At 46.3% G+C, this 22391-nt stretch overlaps 1 protein-coding gene across 1 annotated transcript in view; it reads left to right on the top strand.

The window, feature by feature from the left end:
- Window positions 1-3759: 3759 nt before the first annotated feature.
- The window catches only part of slc16a10 (solute carrier family 16 member 10), a 54291-nt gene continuing 35659 nt past the window's right edge, over window positions 3760-22391 (top strand). Inside the window, exon 1 of the mRNA XM_075458975.1 lies at window positions 3760-4223. Coding sequence (XP_075315090.1) covers window positions 3950-4223 — 274 coding nt within the window. The 5' untranslated portion in view covers window positions 3760-3949. The remainder of the gene's footprint in view (window positions 4224-22391) is intronic.

The following is a 22391-nucleotide window of genomic DNA, read 5'->3' as shown; positions in this document are numbered from 1 at the left end:
AAAAAACTGGCAGCTGCCCTTGGTCTTTAAGCCGTTCAACCCCCGGGCCCCGGACCGGTACCGGGTCGCACAGAAAGAATAAGTCTGAACAACGTTTTATTTTGAAAAATAACTGAATTCTCTCCGTTACATCCATCTATGACTCACTCTTGACACGTGTCAAGATGCTTGTCTTGGTCATGTAATACATTAATGCAAATATTAAACCCACAAGCTAGCAAAATGAGTAAAAAACTGTCTTTGGAAAGTTTCTTTGCAAAGGGGAAAAGACCCAGTGAGGAGACAGAAGAAGAGCCTATGAGCACTAAGATAAAGAAAGCTGCATTTAACAGACAACACCAGGAGACCTACTTAAAATATGGATTTATGGTGACGGGTGATTCCCACGCACCAAGCCCGCTCTGCATGCGGCGACCGGCTCTCCGAGTTCCATAGAAGTACACAGTGGATTATTATTATATTTACAAAATACCAGTTTTTGTGATGGTCGTATCATTTTACTTTGTTGTATTTATCCGGCACACCTTAAAGACCGGTCCGTGAAAATATTGTCTGACATTAAACCGGCCCGTGGTGCAAAAACGGTTGGGAATGGTGCTTTAAAGCATTGAGGTAGGTTTGGGCTCAGCATGCTTCTGCAGTACGAATCTTTCTTCAGAGATTTCAACAAGCTGCTTCTCCAAAGTCAGCAGTGAGTTGGTTTACTGTCGGTGTCCATTCATCCATTATCTTCCACTAATTTGAGGTTGGGTTTTTGAGGCAACAGGTCCAGGACGGAAACGGTGAACATCTCCCCAGTGACACTCTCCAGGTCCTCCTGAGGCCAGATGGGATACGTAATCCTTCCAGCGTGTTCTGGGTCTGCCTCAACCCTCCTCCCAGTTGGATGTGCCTGAAAAACCTCCAAAGGGAGGCGACCAGAAGACATCCTAACCGGATGCTCGAACACTTCAACTCACTCTTATTGATGCGGGGAACAAAATTCAAGTGTTTTATTTGTCACATAAAACAGTGGCTCTACTCAAAGCTCAGTCCAGATGGTCTCGCTCCTCAGCTTATCTCTAAGGCTGAGCCCGACCACCCTTCTAAGGAAACTTCATTCAGACACTTGTCCATCTCTTGCTCCAACTTGCCATCACCAATGAACTGGGTCCTGAGACATGTGTACTCGTCCACTTGAGACAAAGACTCACACCTGACCCAGAGAGAGCACCCAGTGAAGAGGTTCCCAAACCAAACACTCTCCTCTCCCTGACTAGCCTTCTCCAAGTCCACAAAGCACATGGAACACATTTGATGGTCAAACACCCATGACCCCCCCAGTAACTCTGCAAGGGTGAAGGTTTGATCCACTGTTCCATGACCTGGGTGAAACCGCACTGCTCCTCCTGAATCCGTGGTTCCACAATCTCCCCAACGCCCTGGAGGAAACTTTCCTGAGGAGGCTGAATAGTGGGATCCCCTATAGTTGCAGCACAATCTCCAGTCCCGCCTTTTAAAGATGGGAACCACCACGATAACTTGCCACTCCACAGGACTTGTTCCAGACCTCCGTATGACTCTGAAGAGGTGTGTCAGCCAAGACAGCCTCACAATATCCAGAGCCTTCAATACCTCAGCCACCTCTGCCAAGATGATGGACAAGTCTTCCCCCAAGCCCTCAGAGTCTGATGATACGACTACAAAGTCCACTATCCATCATTGGCCTAAGGTGGCATGGTAACAGATACACTCATGAACCACACACCAAAAATGGGATTTACAGCCATCCAGTGGGACAGCAGCATCAGAGCCAGAGACTCAAAGAACCTGAAGAAAGTGCTAAAGAAGGCTGGCTGTCAGTTATGGGTTTGCAGTGCACGGATGCGGAATCCAGAGGTGAGAAGTAAACTTGTTTTATTCACAAAAACAAGGTTAACAAAGGGCCGGATGAAAAAACTGGACTATGGGGACAAAAGCATGAATATGACTGTGACCAGAAAAAAACAATGACTGGGGATGGCATGAACAAAAGTACTTAACTTGGACGTTGTGGCGTGGCATGAAGGGTGAAGACGAAGACAATGAACAGGGGACGTGAGTGAACTAATGACCTGGGATGGGAAGTGAGAAAAAAGCAATGGCAACACTTAACTAAACATGGACTTAAACTAAGACATGACTGAGCATGATCAAAAACACAAAAGCAAAAACATGGGGAACCCCATGAACGTGACAGCTGGCTCTGCGCTGGAGCCCCTGCATCCCCTGGAGCCCTCGGAGCCCTCGGAGCCCTCGGAGCCCCCGGAGCCCCCGGAGCCCCTGCAGCCCCTGCAGCCCTCGGAGCCCCTGCAGCCCCTGGAGCCCCTGCAGCCCTCGGAGCCCCCGGAGCCCCCGGAGCTCCCGGAGCCCTCGGAGCCCCCGGAGCCCCTGCAGCCCCCGGAGCCCCTGCAGCCCCTGCAGCCCCTGGAGCCCCCACAGCCCCTGCAGCCCCTGGAGCCCCCGGAGCCCCTGGAGCCCTCGGAGCCCCTGCAGTCCCTGGAGCCCCCGGAGCCCCAGGAGCCCCTGGAGCCCAGCCCCTGCAGCCCCTGGAGCCCTCGGAGCCCCCGGAGCCCCTGCAGCCCCTGCAGCCCCCGGAGCCCTCGGAGCCCCTGCAGCCCCTGCAGCCCCTGGAGCCCCCGCAGCCCCTGCAGCCCCTGGAGCCCCTGGAGCCCCCGGAGCCCCCGGAGCCCCTGCAGTCCCTGGAGCCCTCGGAGCCCCCGGAGCCCCTGCAGCCCCTGGAGCCCCTGGAGCCCCCGGAGCCCCTGCAGCCCCTGGAGCCCCTGCAGCCCCCGGAGCCCCTGCAGCCCTCGGAGCCCCTGCAGCCCCTGCAGCCCCTGGAGCCCTCGGAGCCCCTGGAGCCCCTGCAGCCCCCGGAGCCCCTGCAGCCCCTGCAGCCCCTGCAGCCCCCGCAACCCCTGCAGCCCCTGGAGTCCCTGGAGACCCTGCAGCCCCTGGAGCTGATTATATAAAGAACAACACTGACGTCCTCTTCACAGCATGAGGCTGAAACGGTGTCATCAGTGGGAGGCTTCTTCAGCTTCGATGCAGGGAAAGATCCTGGAGCTCCTTCCTGACACCAGCAATAAGCTTAAAATGATTGCTTGATAAAATACTGCAACTATATAATTTCCTTTTGGAATACATGAAGTATTTTTTTTATTTCATGAATGACTGACTGCTGCACAAGCTTGTGATCAGAGGGCCAGTGTCACCGGTGTCTGAACACTGCCTCACTGAAAGGGTCCAGCTGAAGGAAATCTGACCTCTGATACAGATACATTAATGTGGCTGCTGCTCTGACCTTTAGACCTTTAGAACTTTTAGACTTTTAGACCTTTAGACCTGCACACCCTGAAATCTTTTTGATCTATCTGAACTTCTTGTGTTTTTAAATGTTTCTGGCTAATTGAAATTCTGAGAACTTTGTCCTGGTTTTCAAACCCTGCGAGTGTGTCTTTCTGCTTGTCAGTAATTTATTCTATTTCTGCAGATGAGAGGGGGGGGGGGCTGTTTTTAGGGTCAGCTCCTTCAGACCCCCTGCAGGGTCAGGCCTGCTGAACATCAGGGTCTGTGGCCCTGTTTTTAATGCAGCAGGATGTTTTCTGCCTGAATGTCAGACGCTGATGCGGTGGGTGAATCAGGGCGTCCAATCAGCTGCAGGGTCCCCCAGAGCTCCGCCCCTCCGCGCGCTCTATTTATAATAGTGCATAGCAGCTTTTTGACAGTTCCACATGCTGCTCCCCTGCACCCACAACCCTCAGCTCCACCTGATGGAGGCAGCCCTGTCCTGACCGCAAAGCCTGCAGTCGTTCCTCAGAGCACCCTGCGTGTTTCCTGGCTGTCAGAAGCACCTCCGCAGCCTTCTTTTACCAGATATCTGAAATACATCTGAAATACATCAGAAACATAGCAAAGTGACAGAAGAAGAATGACAGAGGAGAACGGAATATCAGAGGGAGATGCAGCCGTTCCAAAGGAGATGCCCGCCGAGGACCAGCCGGAGGACCGGGACCGCAAAGTCAACTTAACGGAGGAGGCCGAGTTTGTGCACCCGGAGGGCGGCTGGGGCTGGGTGGTCATGCTGGCCTCCATGTGGTGCAACGGCTCGGTGTTCGGGATCCAGAACGCGTTCGGGATTCTGTTCCTGTCCCTGCTGCGGGAGTTCGGCTCCGAGGAAGATGAAGACCTCCGCTTCAGGACATGTGAGTACAGCTGAGCTTCCCCGAAGTCCCCCGCTCTCCTGTCACTCAACCTCTGGGGACTTTAGTCCTGAGACGTTGAAGCCTGTCGGAGTTGAACCAGCGACCCTGGCGCCGCTCACCGTTAGGTGTACCGCTTCATTTCCCCCCGTTAGAGGGGGCAGCTGAGCCCGCAGTCAGTTAGCTGCCCCAGCCAGGGGGTAATATGATCTGCAGCTTCCTGCTGAGGCAGACGGGAAACAGAGTAAAACGGTTAAATGTGGGAGCTGCTCCTGAACAGCAACACATCCTCTCTGAGCGTTACACCGGGGGGCTGAGCAGCAGCACAGGGGGTCTCAGTCAGTCATCGTGGCTTCCACACAGGCTTAACGGCTGCTGAGCACACGTGGAGATAAGAGACAGAAACTCCATCTTTCTCTGCCTTTACCTCAGAGTGTAGATCACCATGTGGAGGGAAAGCCCCTCTCCCTTCTGTGCGCGCGTGCGTGTGTGTCCCATGAACAATGAGCCCGTGCTCGCTGTGAGTGGAACCACCTGTTGAAGAAGTGCATGAAAAACAGTGTGCGTATCCATCTCCTGAATATCTCACACACACTGTCCTGGTGTTGCTATTAGACTCATTCTGGGGGTCTTTTCTGCTTTTCTCTTTCTTCTCAAGCACAGAACTCTTGAACAAGGCATATTGAGTTATTGAAGTTGTGCCACTGTCAGTGCTCTAATACCTTTAAAAAGCAGCTTCTTTTAATTGTGTTCATTTAATAAGACAAGAGGTGAGGAACATCAGTGCAGCCACAAAAGAAAAGACTTATAAACCAACAAACAAATGAGACGAGCAAGAAGCAAATATTACTGAATCTATGGAATAATCAAGTAGGTTCATTAGTCTGGCGGTTTAAACAAGAAGAAGAGCACACTGCGTTTAGAGTCAGTTCATATTCAGCACCTTATATAATCATTCTGAACTCTCCAAACCTTTGGACCTGCTATCTTTGCTCAGTCTTAACATAATCTTGACCACTTCTCTGATATCCGGCTGAGCACCTGCTAGAACCCATCAGGACCAGTCAGTGGACTTCTTTCAGACCTGTAAATATCCTGTAGATACCCTGAAAATACCCTGTAGATACCCTGTAATTACCCTGTAGATACCCTGTAAATACCCTGTAGATACCCTTTAAATACCCTGTAAATACCCAGTAGATACCCTGTAGATACCCTGTAAATACCCAGTAGATACCCTGTAAATACCCTGTTAATACCCTGTAGATACCCTGTAAATACCCAGTAGATACCCTGTAAATATCCTGTAAATATCCTGTAGATACCCTGTAAATACCCTATAGATACCCTGTAAATACCCTGTAAATATCCTGTAGATACCCTGTAAATACCCAGTAGATACCCTGTAAATATCCTGTAAATATCCTGTAGATACCCTGTAAATACCCTATAGATACCCTGTAAATACCCTGTAAATATCCTGTAGATACCCTGTAAATACCCAGTAGATACCGTGTAAATACCCTGTAAATATCCTGTAGATACCCTGTAAATACCCAGTAGATACCCTGTAGATACCCTGTAGATATCCTGTAAATATCCTGTAGATACCCTGTAAATACCCTGTAAATATCCTGTAGATACCCTGTAAATACCATGTAGATACCCTGTAAATACCCTGCAGATACCCTGTAAATACCCAGTAGATATCCTGCAGATACCCTGCAGATACCCTGTAGATACCCTGTAAATATCCTGTAGATACCCTGTAAATACACTGTAGATACCCTGTAAATATCATGTAGATACCCTGTAAATACCCAGTAAATACCCTGTAGATACCCTGTAATTACCCTGTAGATACCCTGTAGATACCCTGTAAATATCCTGTAGATACCCTGTAAATACCCTATAAATATCCTGTAGATACCCAGTAGATACCGTGTAAATATCCTGTAGATATCCTGTAGATACCCTGTAAATACCCTGTAAATATCCTGTAGATACCCTGTAGATACCCTGTAAATACCCTGTAGATACCCTGCAGATACCCTGTAAATACCCAGTAAATACCCAGTAGATACCCTGTAGGTACCCTGTAGATACCCTGTAGATACCCAGTAGATACCCTGTAAATACCCAGTAGATACCCTGTAAATACCTTGTAAATACCCTGTAAATACCCTGTAAATACCCAGTAGATACCCTGTAAATATCCTGTAGATAGCCTGTAGATACCCTGTAAATACCCAGTAGATACCCTGCAGATACCCAGTAGATACCCTGTAAATACCCTGTTAATACCCTGTAGATACCCTGTAAATACCCAGTAGATACCCTGTAAATATCCTGTAAATATCCTGTAGATACCCTGTAAATACCCTATAGATACCCTGTAAATACCCTGTAAATATCCTGTAGATACCCTGTAAATACCCAGTAGATACCCTGTAAATATCCTGTAAATATCCTGTAGATACCCTGTAAATACCCTATAGATACCCTGTAAATACCCTGTAAATATCCTGTAGATACCCTGTAAATACCCAGTAGATACCGTGTAAATACCCTGTAAATATCCTGTAGATACCCTGTAAATACCCTGCAGATACCCTGTAGATACCCTGTAAATACCCTGTAAATACCCAGTAGATACCCTGTAGATACCCTGTAGATATCCTGTAAATATCCTGTAGATACCCTGTAAATACCCTGTAAATATCCTGTAGATACCCTGTAAATACCATGTAGATACCCTGTAAATACCCTGCAGATACCCTGTAAATACCCAGTAGATATCCTGCAGATACCCTGCAGATACCCTGTAGATACCCTGTAAATATCCTGTAGATACCCTGTAAATACACTGTAGATACCCTGTAAATATCCTGTAGATACCCTGTAAATACCCAGTAAATACCCTGTAGATACCCTGTAATTACCCTGTAGATACCCTGTAGATACCCTGTAAATATCCTGTAGATACCCTGTAAATACCCTATAAATATCCTGTAGATACCCAGTAGATACCGTGTAAATATCCTGTAGATATCCTGTAGATACCCTGTAAATACCCTGTAAATATCCTGTAGATACCCTGTAGATACCCTGTAAATACCCTGTAGATACCCTGCAGATACCCTGTAAATACCCAGTAAATACCCAGTAGATACCCTGTAGGTACCCTGTAGATACCCTGTAGATACCCAGTAGATACCCTGTAAATACCCAGTAGATACCCTGTAAATACCTTGTAAATACCCTGTAAATACCCTGTAAATACCCAGTAGATACCCTGTAAATATCCTGTAGATAGCCTGTAGATACCCTGTAAATACCCAGTAGATACCCTGCAGATACCCAGTAGATACCCTGCAGATACCCTGTAAATGCAGAGCCAATTCAAAAACAATTTCTTAGCTAAGGAAACCAACAGATTGCACTAAAATGTTCAGTCTCTTCGGGGAAAGACGCAGCTCAGGGGCCAGAGAGGGACCCTGAAGTCCCTGGTTGACTGGCCGGGGCCAGCGGATGATCAGTGCTGTCCAGCTCCAGGTGCAGCTGTGGTCGACGTGCCTTTGAGCAGTGGGTGTATAAATGGGTGCTGTAAGCATGGTTTCCCGTTGCTCTGGGGCAGTGGGTGTATAAATGGGTGCTGTAAGCATGGCTTCCCGTTGCTCTGGGGCAGTGGGTGTATAAATGGGTGCTGTAAGCATGGCTTCCCGTTGCTCTGGGGCAGTGGGTGTATAAATGGGTGCTGTAAGCATGGTTTCCCGTTGCTCTGGGGCAGTGGGTGTATAAATGGGTGCTGTAAGCATGGCTTCCCGTTGCTCTGGGGCAGTGGGTGTATAAATGGGTGCTGTAAGCATGGCTTCCCGTTGCTCTGGGGCAGTGAGTGTATAAATGGGTGCTGTAAGCATGGCTTCCCGTTGCTCTGGGGCAGTGGGTGTATAAATGGGTGCTGTAAGCATGGCTTCCCGTTGCTCTGGGGCAGTGGGTGTATAAATGGGTGCTGTAAGCATGGCTTCCCGTTGCTCTGGGGCAGTGGGTGTATAAATGGGTGCTGTAAGCATGGCTTCCCGTTGCTCTGGGGCAGTGAGTGTATAAATGGGTGCTGTAAGCATGGCTTCCCGTTGCTCTGGGGCAGTGGGTGTATAAATGGGTGCTGTAAGCATGGCTCCCCGTTGCTCTGGGGCAGTGGGTGTATAAATGGGTGCTGTAAGCATGGTTTCCCGTTGCTCTGGGGCAGTGGGTGTATAAATGGGTGCTGTAAGCATGGCTTCCCGTTGCTCTGGGGCAGTGGGTGTATAAATGGGTGCTGTAAGCATGGCTTCCCGTTGCTCTGGGGCAGTGGGTGTATAAATGGGTGCTGTAAGCATGGTTTCCCGTTGCTCTGGGGCAGTGGGTGTATAAATGGGTGCTGTAAGCATGGCTTCCCGTTGCTCTGGGGCAGTGGGTGTATAAATGGGTGCTGTAAGCATGGCTTCCCGTTGCTCTGGGGCAGTGAGTGTATAAATGGGTGCTGTAAGCATGGCTTCCCGTTGCTCTGGGGCAGTGGGTGTATAAATGGGTGCTGTAAGCATGGCTTCCCGTTGCTCTGGGGCAGTGGGTGTATAAATGGGTGCTGTAAGCATGGCTTCCCGTTGTTCTGGGGCAGTGGGTGTATAAATGGGTGCTGTAGGCATGGCTTCCCGTTGCTCTGGGGCAGTGGGTGTATAAATGGGTGCTGTAAGCATGGCTTCCCGTTGCTCTGGGGCAGTGGGTGTATAAATGGGTGCTGTAAGCATGGCTTCCCGTTGCTCTGGGGCAGTGGGTGTATAAATGTGTGCTGTAAGCATGGCTTCCCGTTGCTCTGGGGCAGTGGGTGTATAAATGGGTGCTGTAGGCATGGCTTCCCGTTGCTCTGGGGCAGTGGGTGTATAAATGGGTGCTGTAAGCATGGCTTCCCGTTGCTCTGGGGCAGTGGGTGTATAAATGGGTGCTGTAGGCATGGCTTCCCGTTGCTCTGGGGCAGTGGGTGTATAAATGGGTGCTGTAAGCATGGCTTCCCGTTGCTCTGGGGCAGTGGGTGTATAAATGGGTACTGTAAGCATGGCTTCCCGTTGCTCTGGTACAGTGGGTGTATAAATGGGTGCTGTAAGCATGGCTTCCCGTTGCTCTGGGGCAGTGGGTGTATAAATGGGTGCTGTAAGCATGGCTTCCCGTTGCTCTGGGGCAGTGGGTGTATAAATGGGTACTGTAAGCATGGCTTCCCGTTGCTCTGGGGCAGTGGGTGTATAAATGGGTGCTGTAGGCATGGCTTCCCGTTGCTCTGGGGCAGTGGGTGTATAAATGGGTGCTGTAAGCATGGCTTCCCGTTGCTCTGGTACAGTGGGTGTATAAATGGGTGCTGTAAGCATGGCTTCCCGTTGCTCTGGGGCAGTGGGTGTATAAATGGGTGCTGTAAGCATGGCTTCCCGTTGCTCTGGGGCAGTGGGTGTATAAATGGGTGCTGTAGGCATGGCTTCCCGTTGCTCTGGGGCAGTGGGTGTATAAATGGGTGCTGTAGGCATGGCTTCCCGTTGCTCTGGGGCAGTGGGTGTATAAATGGGTGCTGTAAGCATGGCTTCCCGTTGCTCTGGGGCAGTGGGTGTATAAATGGGTGCTGTAAGCATGGCTTCCCGTTGCTCTGGGGCAGTGGGTGTATAAATGGGTGCTGTAGGCATGGCTTCCCGTTGCTCTGGGGCAGTGGGTGTATAAATGGGTGCTGTAAGCATGGCTTCCCGTTGCTCTGGGGCAGTGGGTGTATAAATGGGTGCTGTAAGCATGGCTTCCCGTTGTTCTGGGGCAGTGGGTGTATAAATGGGTGCTGTAAGCATGGCTTCCCGTTGCTCTGGGGCAGTGGGTGTATAAATGGGTGCTGTAGGCATGGCTTCCCGTTGCTCTGGGGCAGTGGGTGTATAAATGGGTGCTGTAAGCATGGCTTCCCGTTGCTCTGGGGCAGTGGGTGTATAAATGGGTGCTGTAGGCATGGCTTCCCGTTGCTCTGGGGCAGTGGGTGTATAAATGGGTGCTGTAAGCATGGCTCCCCGTTGCTCTGGGGCAGTGGGTGTATAAATGGGTACTGTAAGCATGGCTTCCCGTTGCTCTGGTACAGTGGGTGTATAAATGGGTGCTGTAAGCATGGCTTCCCGTTGCTCTGGGGCAGTGGGTGTATAAATGGGTGCTGTAAGCATGGCTTCCCGTTGCTCTGGGGCAGTGGGTGTATAAATGGGTGCTGTAGGCATGGCTTCCCGTTGCTCTGGGGCAGTGGGTGTATAAATGGGTGCTGTAGGCATGGCTTCCCGTTGCTCTGGGGCAGTGGGTGTATAAATGGATGCTGTAAGCATGGCTTCCCATTGCTCTGGGGCAGTGGGTGTATAAATGGGTGCTGTAAGCATGGCTTCCCGTTGCTCTGGGGCAGTGGGTGTATAAATGGGTGCTGTAAGCATGGCTTCCCGTTGCTCTGGGGCAGTGGGTGTATAAATGGGTGCTGTAAGCATGGCTTCCCGTTGCTCTGGGGCAGTGGGTGTATAAATGGGTGCTGTAAGCATGGCTTCCCGTTGCTCTGGTTGTTCCTTTGATCTGGAGCTTACTCTGGGTTGGTACTGTGGACACAACAGATAGCTTAAATGCACAGGTCAAATTCCTCTGTTTGTGTAACGGCGTGCTGGCAAATAAAGATCCTTCTCTACAAAGTTTTAGTTTTCAGAACCTCACCTGTCCCTGGGATGACAACCGCTGTCAGTTCTGGGTTCTACAGAACCGGCCTTTTTTCCCACAGGAAGCAGAAGGCGTTTGCCACTTTTCGTGCTTTAGAAGATCTCATTTTGAGGTTAAAGGTAACTCACTGACACATTTGATGTGGCTTTGACTTTACTCTCTTGTTTAAACACACATGTTAAGCTCAGGAAGTTTTTCAATATATTCTTTTACCAGACTTCCTTTTTAATCTCTGAGTATTCTCTCTCTGTTGGGTCTGCATCTCCTCTCATGCAGCCCTTCAGTGGAGCCCCAGTTCCTCACCTCAACACTGAGCTGCATTCCCTGTAAGAACTCCATTTCCACTTTTGCTTTCTTCTTCTGCAATCTGTGTGAGAGCTGCATCTTTTCCAACTGTCATGCAGCTGTCAGCTTCCATCCCACCTCTCCCAGTCTGGCTGTCAGTGCTTCTGAGAAGCAGAAACCACCCTGCAGAACTCTCAGCCATCTGCTCTGTGTTTAACACAACTTCTATGAAGACCTTGTTATGAGCCTGGGTGATCATTGGAGTCAAACCTTCCACAGATCAACAACATATCCAGATTTCCACCAACGACCCAGTTTGGGGTGCTGAATGGCTGACACTCGCACATTTCACAGGATGTGAAGTCTTGATATTTCCTGCTCCGCTCTGCTTCCTGACAGAAGCACACATTCATCTGCGTGTTTCTCTCTAATGTGTTTGCCTGCTCTCGAGGAGAACACCAAGTGCTACTTCAACCGAGACGTCCAGCCTGTACAGCAGCTCTTCCTGTTGTGAGCGGAGAGGAGAGGAGAAATAATTGGTCACTTGACTGCTTCGACTGTGAGACTGGTGTAAAGGAAGTTCAAGGCATGGCGGAGAGCTCCTGGCTCTGACGGGCAGGATGAAGAGCCAGAGAGTTGTGATAAGAATAGATCCATGCATCAATCACCTTCCTTCCCACCGGTGTTTAAATGAGCAGGTTTATGCACACACAGCATAGAAAGCTCTCAGAACAATGTGTAAACACACCTCCTCTCAGTTTCCATCATCTCTGCTTATTAGGAGCTTCCCAGGGCTTAGACTGTTACGGATTATTGATCCTGGGATTGATAAACAGTTCCTGAAAGCAACAATCAAAATCTTGGTGTCTAAATAGAATAATACCCTCCAACACAGATCTTTGTTGATGTGTCTTTGTTGTTTTTTACTTGTTGGAAAAGTTAAATGGTGAGTTACTGAGTCATGATAAATGAATCAGATGACTGGATCAGATGGCTTTGCTTTAGAGCTACTAAAGAGAATAAATGTTAATGTGCAGTTTATCTGCCAGCTCACTCAGCTTGTGAGAACAGTCGTGTGCCGTCTGCTTTTGCAGGGCTTTCTCATCCCTGCACAAATAACCCTGATGATGTCATCTAATGGGCATGCTCTATATGTCTGAAACACAGCAGTGTGAGGAGGCCCTCCGACTGTAGGTAAACTCTGGTGGTTTTTCCTCTTGGCAGCAATGAGCTCCGGTACTGTTGTGTGTGTGTGTGCTGAGGGAAAACAAATGGAACACAAACACATGAAGAAAGCGCTTCAAACCTGTGGATATCCTGACTGGGCAACAAATAAATCTGGACCAAACAACACAATTACATTAGCTAAGCAGAACACGAGCAAACCTGCTGTAATTCCATGTGTGGTTTGAGGCTCTGAATAATCACTAACATGATCTTCTGATGCATTCAAACTTCAGAACCGGTTTATCCAAAGGCCAAAACAGCCCAAAACAAACTGAGTGGCATCATGTATGTGGTGCAGTGCAGTGTACAGACCTTGATATGACTAGTGTCCATGCTGCTGGCAGTTCTCACATCCATTTACATGCTGATGACACCATTCTGTACACATCTAGTCCAACTCTGTCCAGACTTCCTTGCAACAGAACTTCAACAGTGTCCAACATGCATTCTCTGACCTTCACCGTCTTCTAAAACCAAACCAAACCATGATTTTCAACCGTAACTTACCTCAGACCGCGTGTCATCTCCATACCTGCTTCCTGTGTGCTACAGCATTACAACTTGTCGGCTCTTAATATATTTAGCTATCTGGCTTGGCAGTTCATTCACGTTTGACATTGACATCAACACAGTATTCTCGAAAGTCAAATCAAGAATTGGCTTCCCGTACCGCAACAAATCATCCTTAACCCCTTCCACAGAGCACACGGAGATGAGAGGGGGGAGACACGCCTTCAAACTTCTCTTCTCCATAAGCCACCACATCTCCTCCTCCGCTGTTTCAGTCCCCCTCTTCATCCCCTGTGGCTCCGTCTCCATATTTCGGGGATGTCTGTTGATCTTTCCTCCGTGCTGGCGGCTGCGGGGCGATCAGCTGATCGCTGGTGTAGACAGTCCTAGCATGGAGTTGACTCTCTCCACCAGCCTTTTTAGAGAGGGCGTAGTTTGAATAAGTTACTGAGAGAAAGTGGAAATAATAAAAAACAAAGAAAAAAGCAGAAAAAAAGTAGGAGCGACCACAGCAGGCATCACGCCCGTGCTCACACAGCATCACTGTCCAGCACGCTCAGCTCATTAGCTCTTTTACACAAAGAAGTCAAAGTTGGGATCTCAGCTGTTTCAGGTGATTTTTGCTTTGTCACAAGTCCTGAAACTGATGTAGCAAAAAGCTGAAGTTTCCCTGAAAAGATTTATATCTAAAGTATAAGATTCACCCAGATGGTTTGTTCAAATCATTTAACTCCGGTTGATGATTTGGTTGATTTGATTAGCTTCAACACTGAGTGATGTAATTGAAATTGTATTGATAAAAGAGTATCGAATATTAATTTGTCATAACTTGTATCATGTAACTTTTCGGCTTTTTACACTTTGTACTTTGAGTAGAAAGAAAAAAAGCTTTTATACCTGAAGGTCTTGTGATTTGTTGGTAGAACATGAATTAGAAGCTGATACCTGTAGGGCTGATGATTCATTTCTCATATGAGTCATATTTTTCTGCCTTTATCCCGCAGACTCTGCTCATCTTCTCTGTTGGGAAAGAGGAACTGCTCGGACAGCCATATGCTGACTTAAAATCTCACTCGTGTGAATATTGAGTTTGTCTTAAGACAGCAGTTTCTCTTCCGTAAACATTAACACTGCTGCCCTCTGCTCTTCCCCTCTGCTGGCCATTATGTTTTCATAGGTCTAATACATATTCCTATGAGGTGTATATACACATACATATCCTTTTTAGCTTGTTTTTTATTACTTGCTACACACACACACACACACACACGCACACACATATGTGTGTGTGTGTGTGTGTGTGTGTGTGTGTGTGTGTGTATGTGTTTTCAGGTGGATCTTTGCACCAGTGCTGCTCCATGTCAGACATGTCAGAGGTTGAAAAGTCTGTATTAAGATGACTCAGCTTTTGCTTTTATTACAATTTTACAAAGATCCAAAGTCTTTAATGTTGACATTCTGTAGATTTTTAGTGTTGTAAACGACACTGCTGTGACATACATCAGCCCTGCCACTGCAATATTCCATTTTCATTGAAATAGGACTTCTGTGCATGGTTGATAACATTTATTTCCTGCAGTGCAACAGTCTATCAGCCTCCTATCTTATCCTGTCGTATCCCCTATGAACTGTCCTCCTCATATCAGACTTTACTTTTCTCATTTAGAAACATACTTACATTTAGAAAGAATATGATTAAAAAGTAGAAACACAGATTTCCTTATCACATTATATTGATAGATAATGTTTAAAGCTTGCAGTTGTAGTTTTCTTCTTTATGTTGACTGCATAATTCTCTGATTTGATGACTGTGTCTGGGCCTAAATGTAGGTAGTTACACATTGAGAATACATCCAGCTCTGTAATTTAGAGAGAGACAAACACCCGCATACCAAAGCGCATGCTGCAACATGCATCCTGCTCTTTATTTCCAGCTCACATGCAGCTGAAGCCACTAATGTTGACATATTATCTTTAGGTCACATGACATGATTTCATTGTGTAAGAAAGCAACGCATTTCTCTCCATGATGATGCTCTGTTCTGATATACTGGAAGCTCAGGCTTTTTGTTCTGGCTGTGCGCTGCCACAGCTCTGTCCTGGTTGGGTGGAGGATATCAGCTGGAATCAGAATAAAAATCTCTCACTGCCTGTTCTGCTTTCCTGAGAAGACCATAATAAAAATGTTCCCTCCTGATTGGTTAACCAGAAAGGTGTGTTAGTTTATCTGAGAGGCCTGGTCAGAAGGGACTGACAGCCTCTGATTATCTGGTCCTTATAGCAGTAAAAATATTATTTTGCTTTCCATGTGACACAACATGTCTTTTATTATTTATGGCAGTTCTCCGACTGATTGCTTTCATACTTAATCCTGATTTTTATCTGTACTTTCATATCATTTGAGTCATCTATCATGATAAGGCAGCCCTACAGAGCTGTGTGTTGAAATGCTTACCCATAATGGGATTTAAATTTGAAAAAAATCAGTACTACAAACTTGTGCTGCACTGGACATACATGAATTTTACAGTGGGCATGTTTTAAAAAGAGCAGTTTTGTCATGGCCGACATCACAGCTCCAACACCTTCAATCATCTCTTTCCTCCTGCCACAAATAATGCTCAAAATGTGAGAAAGTGTAGATCACAATCGACCAATCAGAAAGTGAGGTGCAGGGGCGGGAACATTCGGTCCATGGACAGGCCACACATGTCAGACGAGTGGCCTTCACATCTGCTGCTGGCTCCCACCGTGTGGGAATGCCAGATGGGGTTATCGTGCCATAGAAGGCACTCTCCCGTCAGCTAATGTTAGACCTGCTGGAGACCTTTGGACTTTGGAGAGACTTTAGAGTCCTTGATTTTGCTGTTTGGACGACTCTGCCGAACGCTGACGTCAGCAACCAGTCATCATCTGACCGTATTTTGGTTGAGTTTAGTTTTTTCTCTGTATGAAATTGGAAACCTAGAGGGAAGTGAGAAGTATGAAGCTGGTGTTTTAACCCGCTATGTGAAGCTCACACAACATATTGTTTTAGTATCAGTGCCTGTGAGAGGCTGTCTCAGTGAGTGGGAGGTAGTTGGGCTTCAGTATTTGTTTGATCATCCTGCCTCTGCTCACATTAGACTCAGTTTCTTTTTAAAGTCTGCTCTATAGAACCAATTTAGCAAACACATTAATGGGGACAGAAAGCTTGTTGCCCTTTGTGCTGCTGCTTCACTCCTCTCCTGTAATGAGCCATCATAAATGACACCTGTTGATAATAATGTTACCACCTCTTGTTGTTGAATGGCTGCTCATCCTCTGAGGCAGAACCCTCTGAAGTCGGATGAGATCAGAGTATTGATGCTCCATGTTAGACGTTCCTCTCTCCTTGCGCTGTGTTGTTCATGTAAATACAGCCCAACTTCGACTTTAAAACCACCTCAAAATTGGACTGAATCTCACCAGAAAAGGACACAAAAGTTAATCATTGACTGGCCATTTGATCTCAGTGAGCTACCATCAGAGTGGAGGTGAAGGCTGTTCAGAGATAAAGTCGAAAGCAGGAACACACGTTTGAAGCAGAGCACCTCATCAGTGGCTTTCTGTGCACCACACACATCATGGGGTAAAACATACTTTATGCATCCAAAACCTTAGATATTACATGGTCAGCAAATACAGTTGTTGAGCTCTGATTCAGCCACAGTAAGAGCTGGATAGTGGAGGTGTCATAGTGCAAATAAAACATTAGTGGCTCTTAATTACCATTAATTGCAGATCTCAGTCAGTTCTGTCGTGGAAATTTCGTCTGAACTCCCTATTAAGATTTTGCTTACCTTCCTATTACATCTGATGAGAAGTGAAATAGAGACTTTCAATGTTTCTGCCGGCCGGCCACGTGTTTATTTTCTTCTGCAAAAGAGGTCAGTCCTCACCAGTCAGCGTTCATGGTGAGAAGAGACCCAGCACAAAGGGAATCAAAAGCATTTATACAGGAGGAAGGGGCTTTGTTCTTTCAGGTGTGTATTTCTTCAACTGTCTCCTTGCCACACCCCCTGGGGGAAAGTCTCGCACTTTGGGGAGATGCAGAATCCGGAGACAATGGTCATTTAAATGATTATTGTCTATGTGTTAATCAACAGACACATGGTCTGCAGACAGTGGGTTTTACAACAAGGTGTCATTTAAAAGACAAGTGGTTAGCAGACATCGAATTTACCATAACACTTCACACTTATCACAAATCTGTTAAATTGACATATTTTAGTATCACTAAAATATCCCTACCCAGATGCCACAGGGGTGAGGAATCAGCATCCAGTCCAAGCAGGCTCTGCCCATCACAGAGTGTGCAGGTTCACTCTTTAGTCCTTCAGTCTGCCGTACGGCTCTTTACCCGCTCTCTGCAAGTCAACATTTCTGCACACTGATTAAAGCTGTCCACATCCGGTCCTCCAGGGCCGCGGTCCTGCAGGTTTTAGGTGTTTCCCTGCTTCAGCACACCTGATTCAGATCAATGCATCATCAGCAGGCTGCTGCAGAACTTAACAATCTGTTGAAGAGATCCATTTCACCTGAATCTGGTGTACAAAATGTGTGCTGGGAGCACCGTCTCAGCTGGAATGATTAATGGCAGCCAGTTGAGTTGGTGGCTTCTGCACCAAGCTTACCAATGCTCTCCTCTGGCTTTCTGCTGTGCAGAGTAGTCTGTTCCATCCTTCAGATCCAGCTGAAGAGCTTGACAAAGAGCTGCGTTCCCTTCATGTTCCACATTGAAAAAGGGCCTCGATCTCGAGCTTGCTCATTTGAACGCATTCATGCACCACACGGGTATTTACAGACACACAGCAGATGAGAAGATATTTTGCTCCGTTGCAGTGCTTTCAGCATGTCAACTTACGGAACAGTTAAGTTATTCAACAGTCTGATATTTGAGAACTATGTACAGATATCAATCACTACACTGCACCCTAAATGTCAGTTTAAATTCAGTTCAATTCGGTTTTATTTTTATAGCAGCAGCTCACAACACATGTCATCGCAAGGAACTTCAGGTTACAGTCAGCCCCCCTAAGGACTTTTTAGTAAATGATGAAGGATTTGCTGTGTGTGCGTTCAACACTTTGGTTGTGTGTGTTTAACCACAGGAAAACATTTCGAATCATCCAGCTCCTGCTTCTGTCTGTGATTTGCTGACTCTATGAGACTTAGTACTGCTTAAGATCCTCTGGAAGGACCCCACTAATGCTTCCCAAAGCTCCATGTGTCACCAAATCAGACCGGCCTTTGCTCTCTGGGACCTTCAGCTGTCTGGAGGTTTCAGTTCGTATCCTCTTTTAAATATTCTCTTCCAACTTAATTTGGTTAAATACAGAAGGAATTTAAAAAAGGCTTGATCCTAATTCAGATTCAAGTCTGGAAATAAGGAGTTAAAACTCACCGAGGGGTGTGTCCAAACTATTTCTTCTTACCATCTGTGTATTCTGCGCTTAAAAAGTGGGTGGATGGGAATCTCCCCCAATCACCAGCCAGCTTCAGCAGACCACCCCTCGGACATGAAACACAACTCTCATTAAAGCTTTTTCATATGGCCCTCTTGTATCCACAGAACACACGAGTCATCCCAAGCGTGCATATTTGTGTCTTTTCTCAGTTTAATGCCGGCCATAAATGGCTCTGTGGCTGCTGTGTGACTGTTTCACTGTGCACTATGAAGCCAGAAGGCACATATAGGACACCAGTTCTATCACACAAGTAATTGCACCCCTCACTGCCTCTCCCCCTCCACGGTCTCCAGTGGAGCAGCCTGTTACAAATGGCTTCCAGCTGCTGTTAGATGGAGACAGAGAACTGATGGTGTGTAATACACTCGTGCCCAGATGTGTAACTGAAGCACGAAGAGGCCCGGGTTAGGGTAACTATAATCTTTCTGACTGGACAACAGCCGCTGTGTAGTCACAAAGAAGAAAAACATTGAAGACTTTCAGTTTGTCAAGGTGCTGAGGAGACCAGGCTTTACCTCCAGGAACCTGTGGTATAACTTCCATTCAGGCTGTAACTTCTCCTCTGTCACATGCTTATTTTAAGGTTGCAAAAGATGGCAAAACCCTATCAAACTGGTCACATGTAAACTGAACTGAAACCACGGAAATGTGCCAGTCATACCATCCTAGATCCTCAGACACAGAAACATAACAAGTATTTAAGCATGATTCACATTTTTGAATAGATTTCAATTTAAATCCATTCAAATCCTTATGAACTGAGTTCAAACTCCTGTTTTTTGCAGCATACCTCCTTCTGTGGAACTAAACATGGATTCATTTTGAATTCAAGTTGTTCTGGTATTATACGTTGATATCTTGTCGAATTGAGATCAGTGTAATCAGTGTAAACACTGCTCTGTAGCTCTATGTCAGATGAGTAGATCTCACTCTGACGCCATCTAACAACTTCCTCCCATGTGCTGTTTGGTACTGCCGCCTTAACATATTAATGAACATATTAATCCTAGTTTGGTTCAGCTTCAGCAGCTTTTCGGTTTCTGAACATGCTGTTCTTTACGTGTGCTTTTTGAGGAACTTCTTTTGTTGTTCATCCTGGCAAGAACTGGCAAGTTCCTGTGTTTGAAGCTGTTCTGTCACTGTTGCTCTCCTCAGGAGAGACATCACCGGTCGTTCTCAGCCATGCTTAACGCAGACCACAGCTGCTAAAGCCATTAACCAGAGTTAGAAAAGCTCTGACTGATGGCCAGGCCATCTGAGAAGCACGAAGTTCTCCATAAAACTTTTCTCTTCCTGATCTCTCATGTGAACACCCTGTTGTGTTGCTTCGACATGTGGAAGCCGGGGGTCAAACCCCCGACCCTCCAATTGGTACAGCTGTTCCTGAGCTCCAGCTGTCCCCAGTGGTCCAGGGCAGTGTTCCTTTCTTCTGCCTGTGGAGATGCACTAACCTTAGATCCAATGGGTTCCAAGGCACACCAAACCCAGCAGCTCCATTAAAGCAAATGCTGGATTCTACAACGGACTGATGAAAACAGTTAAGTTGCCTTTGTAGCCAGATTTATCATTATACAGAATGTCTGCAATGATCATTGCTGTTAAATCCTGAAAATCATTAAAGAAGAGTTGTGCTGTGGGATTGTGAACACGTGGATGAATCAGAACAGTATTCTGTTTTATCTCTTGAATTCAACTGAATTCAGTTTTATTTAGAAAGCACCAAATAACAACAGATGTCATCTCAAGGCACTTCAAAGATACAGGCCAATTCAAACTAATGGAAGTCTAATTCATTCTTATACAATCATAATACAATCAAATCCAGTTCATGAAATAGGCCTGTGCTCCGGATTGTTGGCCATGAAATCAGAGGACTGATCCAAACCTTTTGCTCCTTACTTATGCTCACCCCAGTGCAACAGGCTGGGACTTGGGGCAGACGTCTTTGGTGTGAAGTCAAGCCTTTATTCTTTCTTTTCCATGTTGACTCTAGTCTAAGCTCCTATAGTCTACAGATTCCAAGAATTTGCCAGTGGGTCATGCTGTTTATTTGATCAATCTAGCTGCCAGCTTACAACAAAATGAGTCAAGTATGCCTGTCCATTAGCTGTTTCCATTAACTTTGGTTAATAGATGACTCATCAACAAGCTGTTTCTGTAATGCAAGTCTTCTTAATTAATTCCCAAATGACAGAAAAGTCATGGGGGAGCCAGTAAGGCCATTCTCTGTGCTACTCCCCGGGTCATGTTTGACCTTTTTGGTCAATGGTTGGCAACAAGCAAGACGAGGGGATTCTTCTTCTGTATTGTATGTAGAAAGATTAACAAATATGATAAAAAATATTATTTTACTATTATTAGTTAGCTAAGAAGAAACCCTTTAAATGATCAGGCAAAATGAGTCAATAAACAACTGTAGCCATTAGTTAAAAGTCATTAAAAAACAGTTCATGATGATGATGATAAACTGTTCAAAGATCATGCCAAAAACTGATAGTGAAAATAAATACAATTAAATGAAAAATACTTTACTTCAAAGGGAAAGGGAAATTCTATAATATTTATTATATTCTTAATAATAAACAGTAAAACTGAGTGGTTGGAGCATTAATGCAACAAACACACAATTAAAAGTGTTGAAGAATGTTCAGTGTAAAGAATACTGGTGGATTAGGACATGTGTGGGGCTGATATAAGCAGGGTGTTTGTGGACCCGGTCGTGTCCCAGTGAAACCCAAAGAGTGAGTGTTCCTCTCAGAGGTGTCACCTGTGTCAGGCAGCTTCTTTCACTGGAGCTTCAGTCATTGGAGGGTGACTGGGTTCAGAGCACAGTGCTTCCTGGAAAGTCTTTAACTAAGCAGACAGACTACTTAAGGCAACTCAGTGTCCAGTGCAGAGCCTGCAGCTAGCCATAGATGTCACTGGGGCAGAGAGATCACTGATATTACATTTTTGAATGTCTTTGTCTGAAGCGTAAATGCCTTTAAATTGAGACAGCCAGCAGACCACAGCAGCAATTTCCTGTTGTCTTTGAGGCTTTCTTTGCCCTTTTTCCTCACTGCTGTTTATTACATTATGTAGCTTAAAGCAGACTATCCCCACAAATATGAGACCAAGTAGAATGAACTCGGTTGATTTGTGGGTCATTTCTGACTATTGTGCTGTCCGGGCTAATTCTGACGAGTTCATTGGCTTGCAACGGAAACCAGAGCAGGACATTAAACAGTTGCACGGTAACTGAATATAGGTCATTCATTTTTATTTTTGCATGTACATTAAACTCAGGACTGTCACTGCTCTTTTTCCACATCTTTAGGTAGAGGTGGCTTAGCAGTCTGCACTGGAAATATCTCACTAGTTTACAGTTATTCAGTGCCACTCCTTCAGAAACAGAAAAATGCCATGAAATTTACAGACACTGGAGTATCCTAATGATTCTGATGGCTCGAGCTGGTTTAGTTCCCCGCAGGAAGTTGGTTGTCTATCAGCTTTTTCTTTTGCCAGCTGTACTGCAGGTATCTATCAAATTCAGAGAGATAGCTCCAAATCTTCTTAAAGAAATAGCACATTTGCATTTGTCCATACATATTGTACATGGATGCAACATGTGTATCTTAAGACTACTGTGATCACCTGCAGTGTTTCAGCTATGCAGGTTCTTTTTCACGCCTGACATTATGCACCAACAAACCAACAAACTATACATACATGTAGTTACAGTCAGCTTTCTACAGATAGTGTGTGATCAATGTGAGCTGTTTGGGTACTTTGGCTACCTCCCACCATCCAAGAACAAGTATGTTTGATTAATGAGTGAATCAGTGAAACTAAATTGACCCTGGGAGTGAGTGTGAGCGTGCATGGTTGTGTGTCTCTGTGTGGGCCTGTGATGGACCTGTTCAGGGTGTACCCCGCCTCT

The sequence above is a fragment of the Odontesthes bonariensis genome, chromosome 24 (assembly GCF_027942865.1).
Source record: "Odontesthes bonariensis isolate fOdoBon6 chromosome 24, fOdoBon6.hap1, whole genome shotgun sequence".
In the NCBI taxonomy this organism is placed as follows: domain Eukaryota; kingdom Metazoa; phylum Chordata; class Actinopteri; order Atheriniformes; family Atherinopsidae; genus Odontesthes; species Odontesthes bonariensis.
The sequence above is the reverse complement of the archived record's forward strand: the minus strand, read 5'-3'. Positions and strand labels throughout refer to the sequence as shown.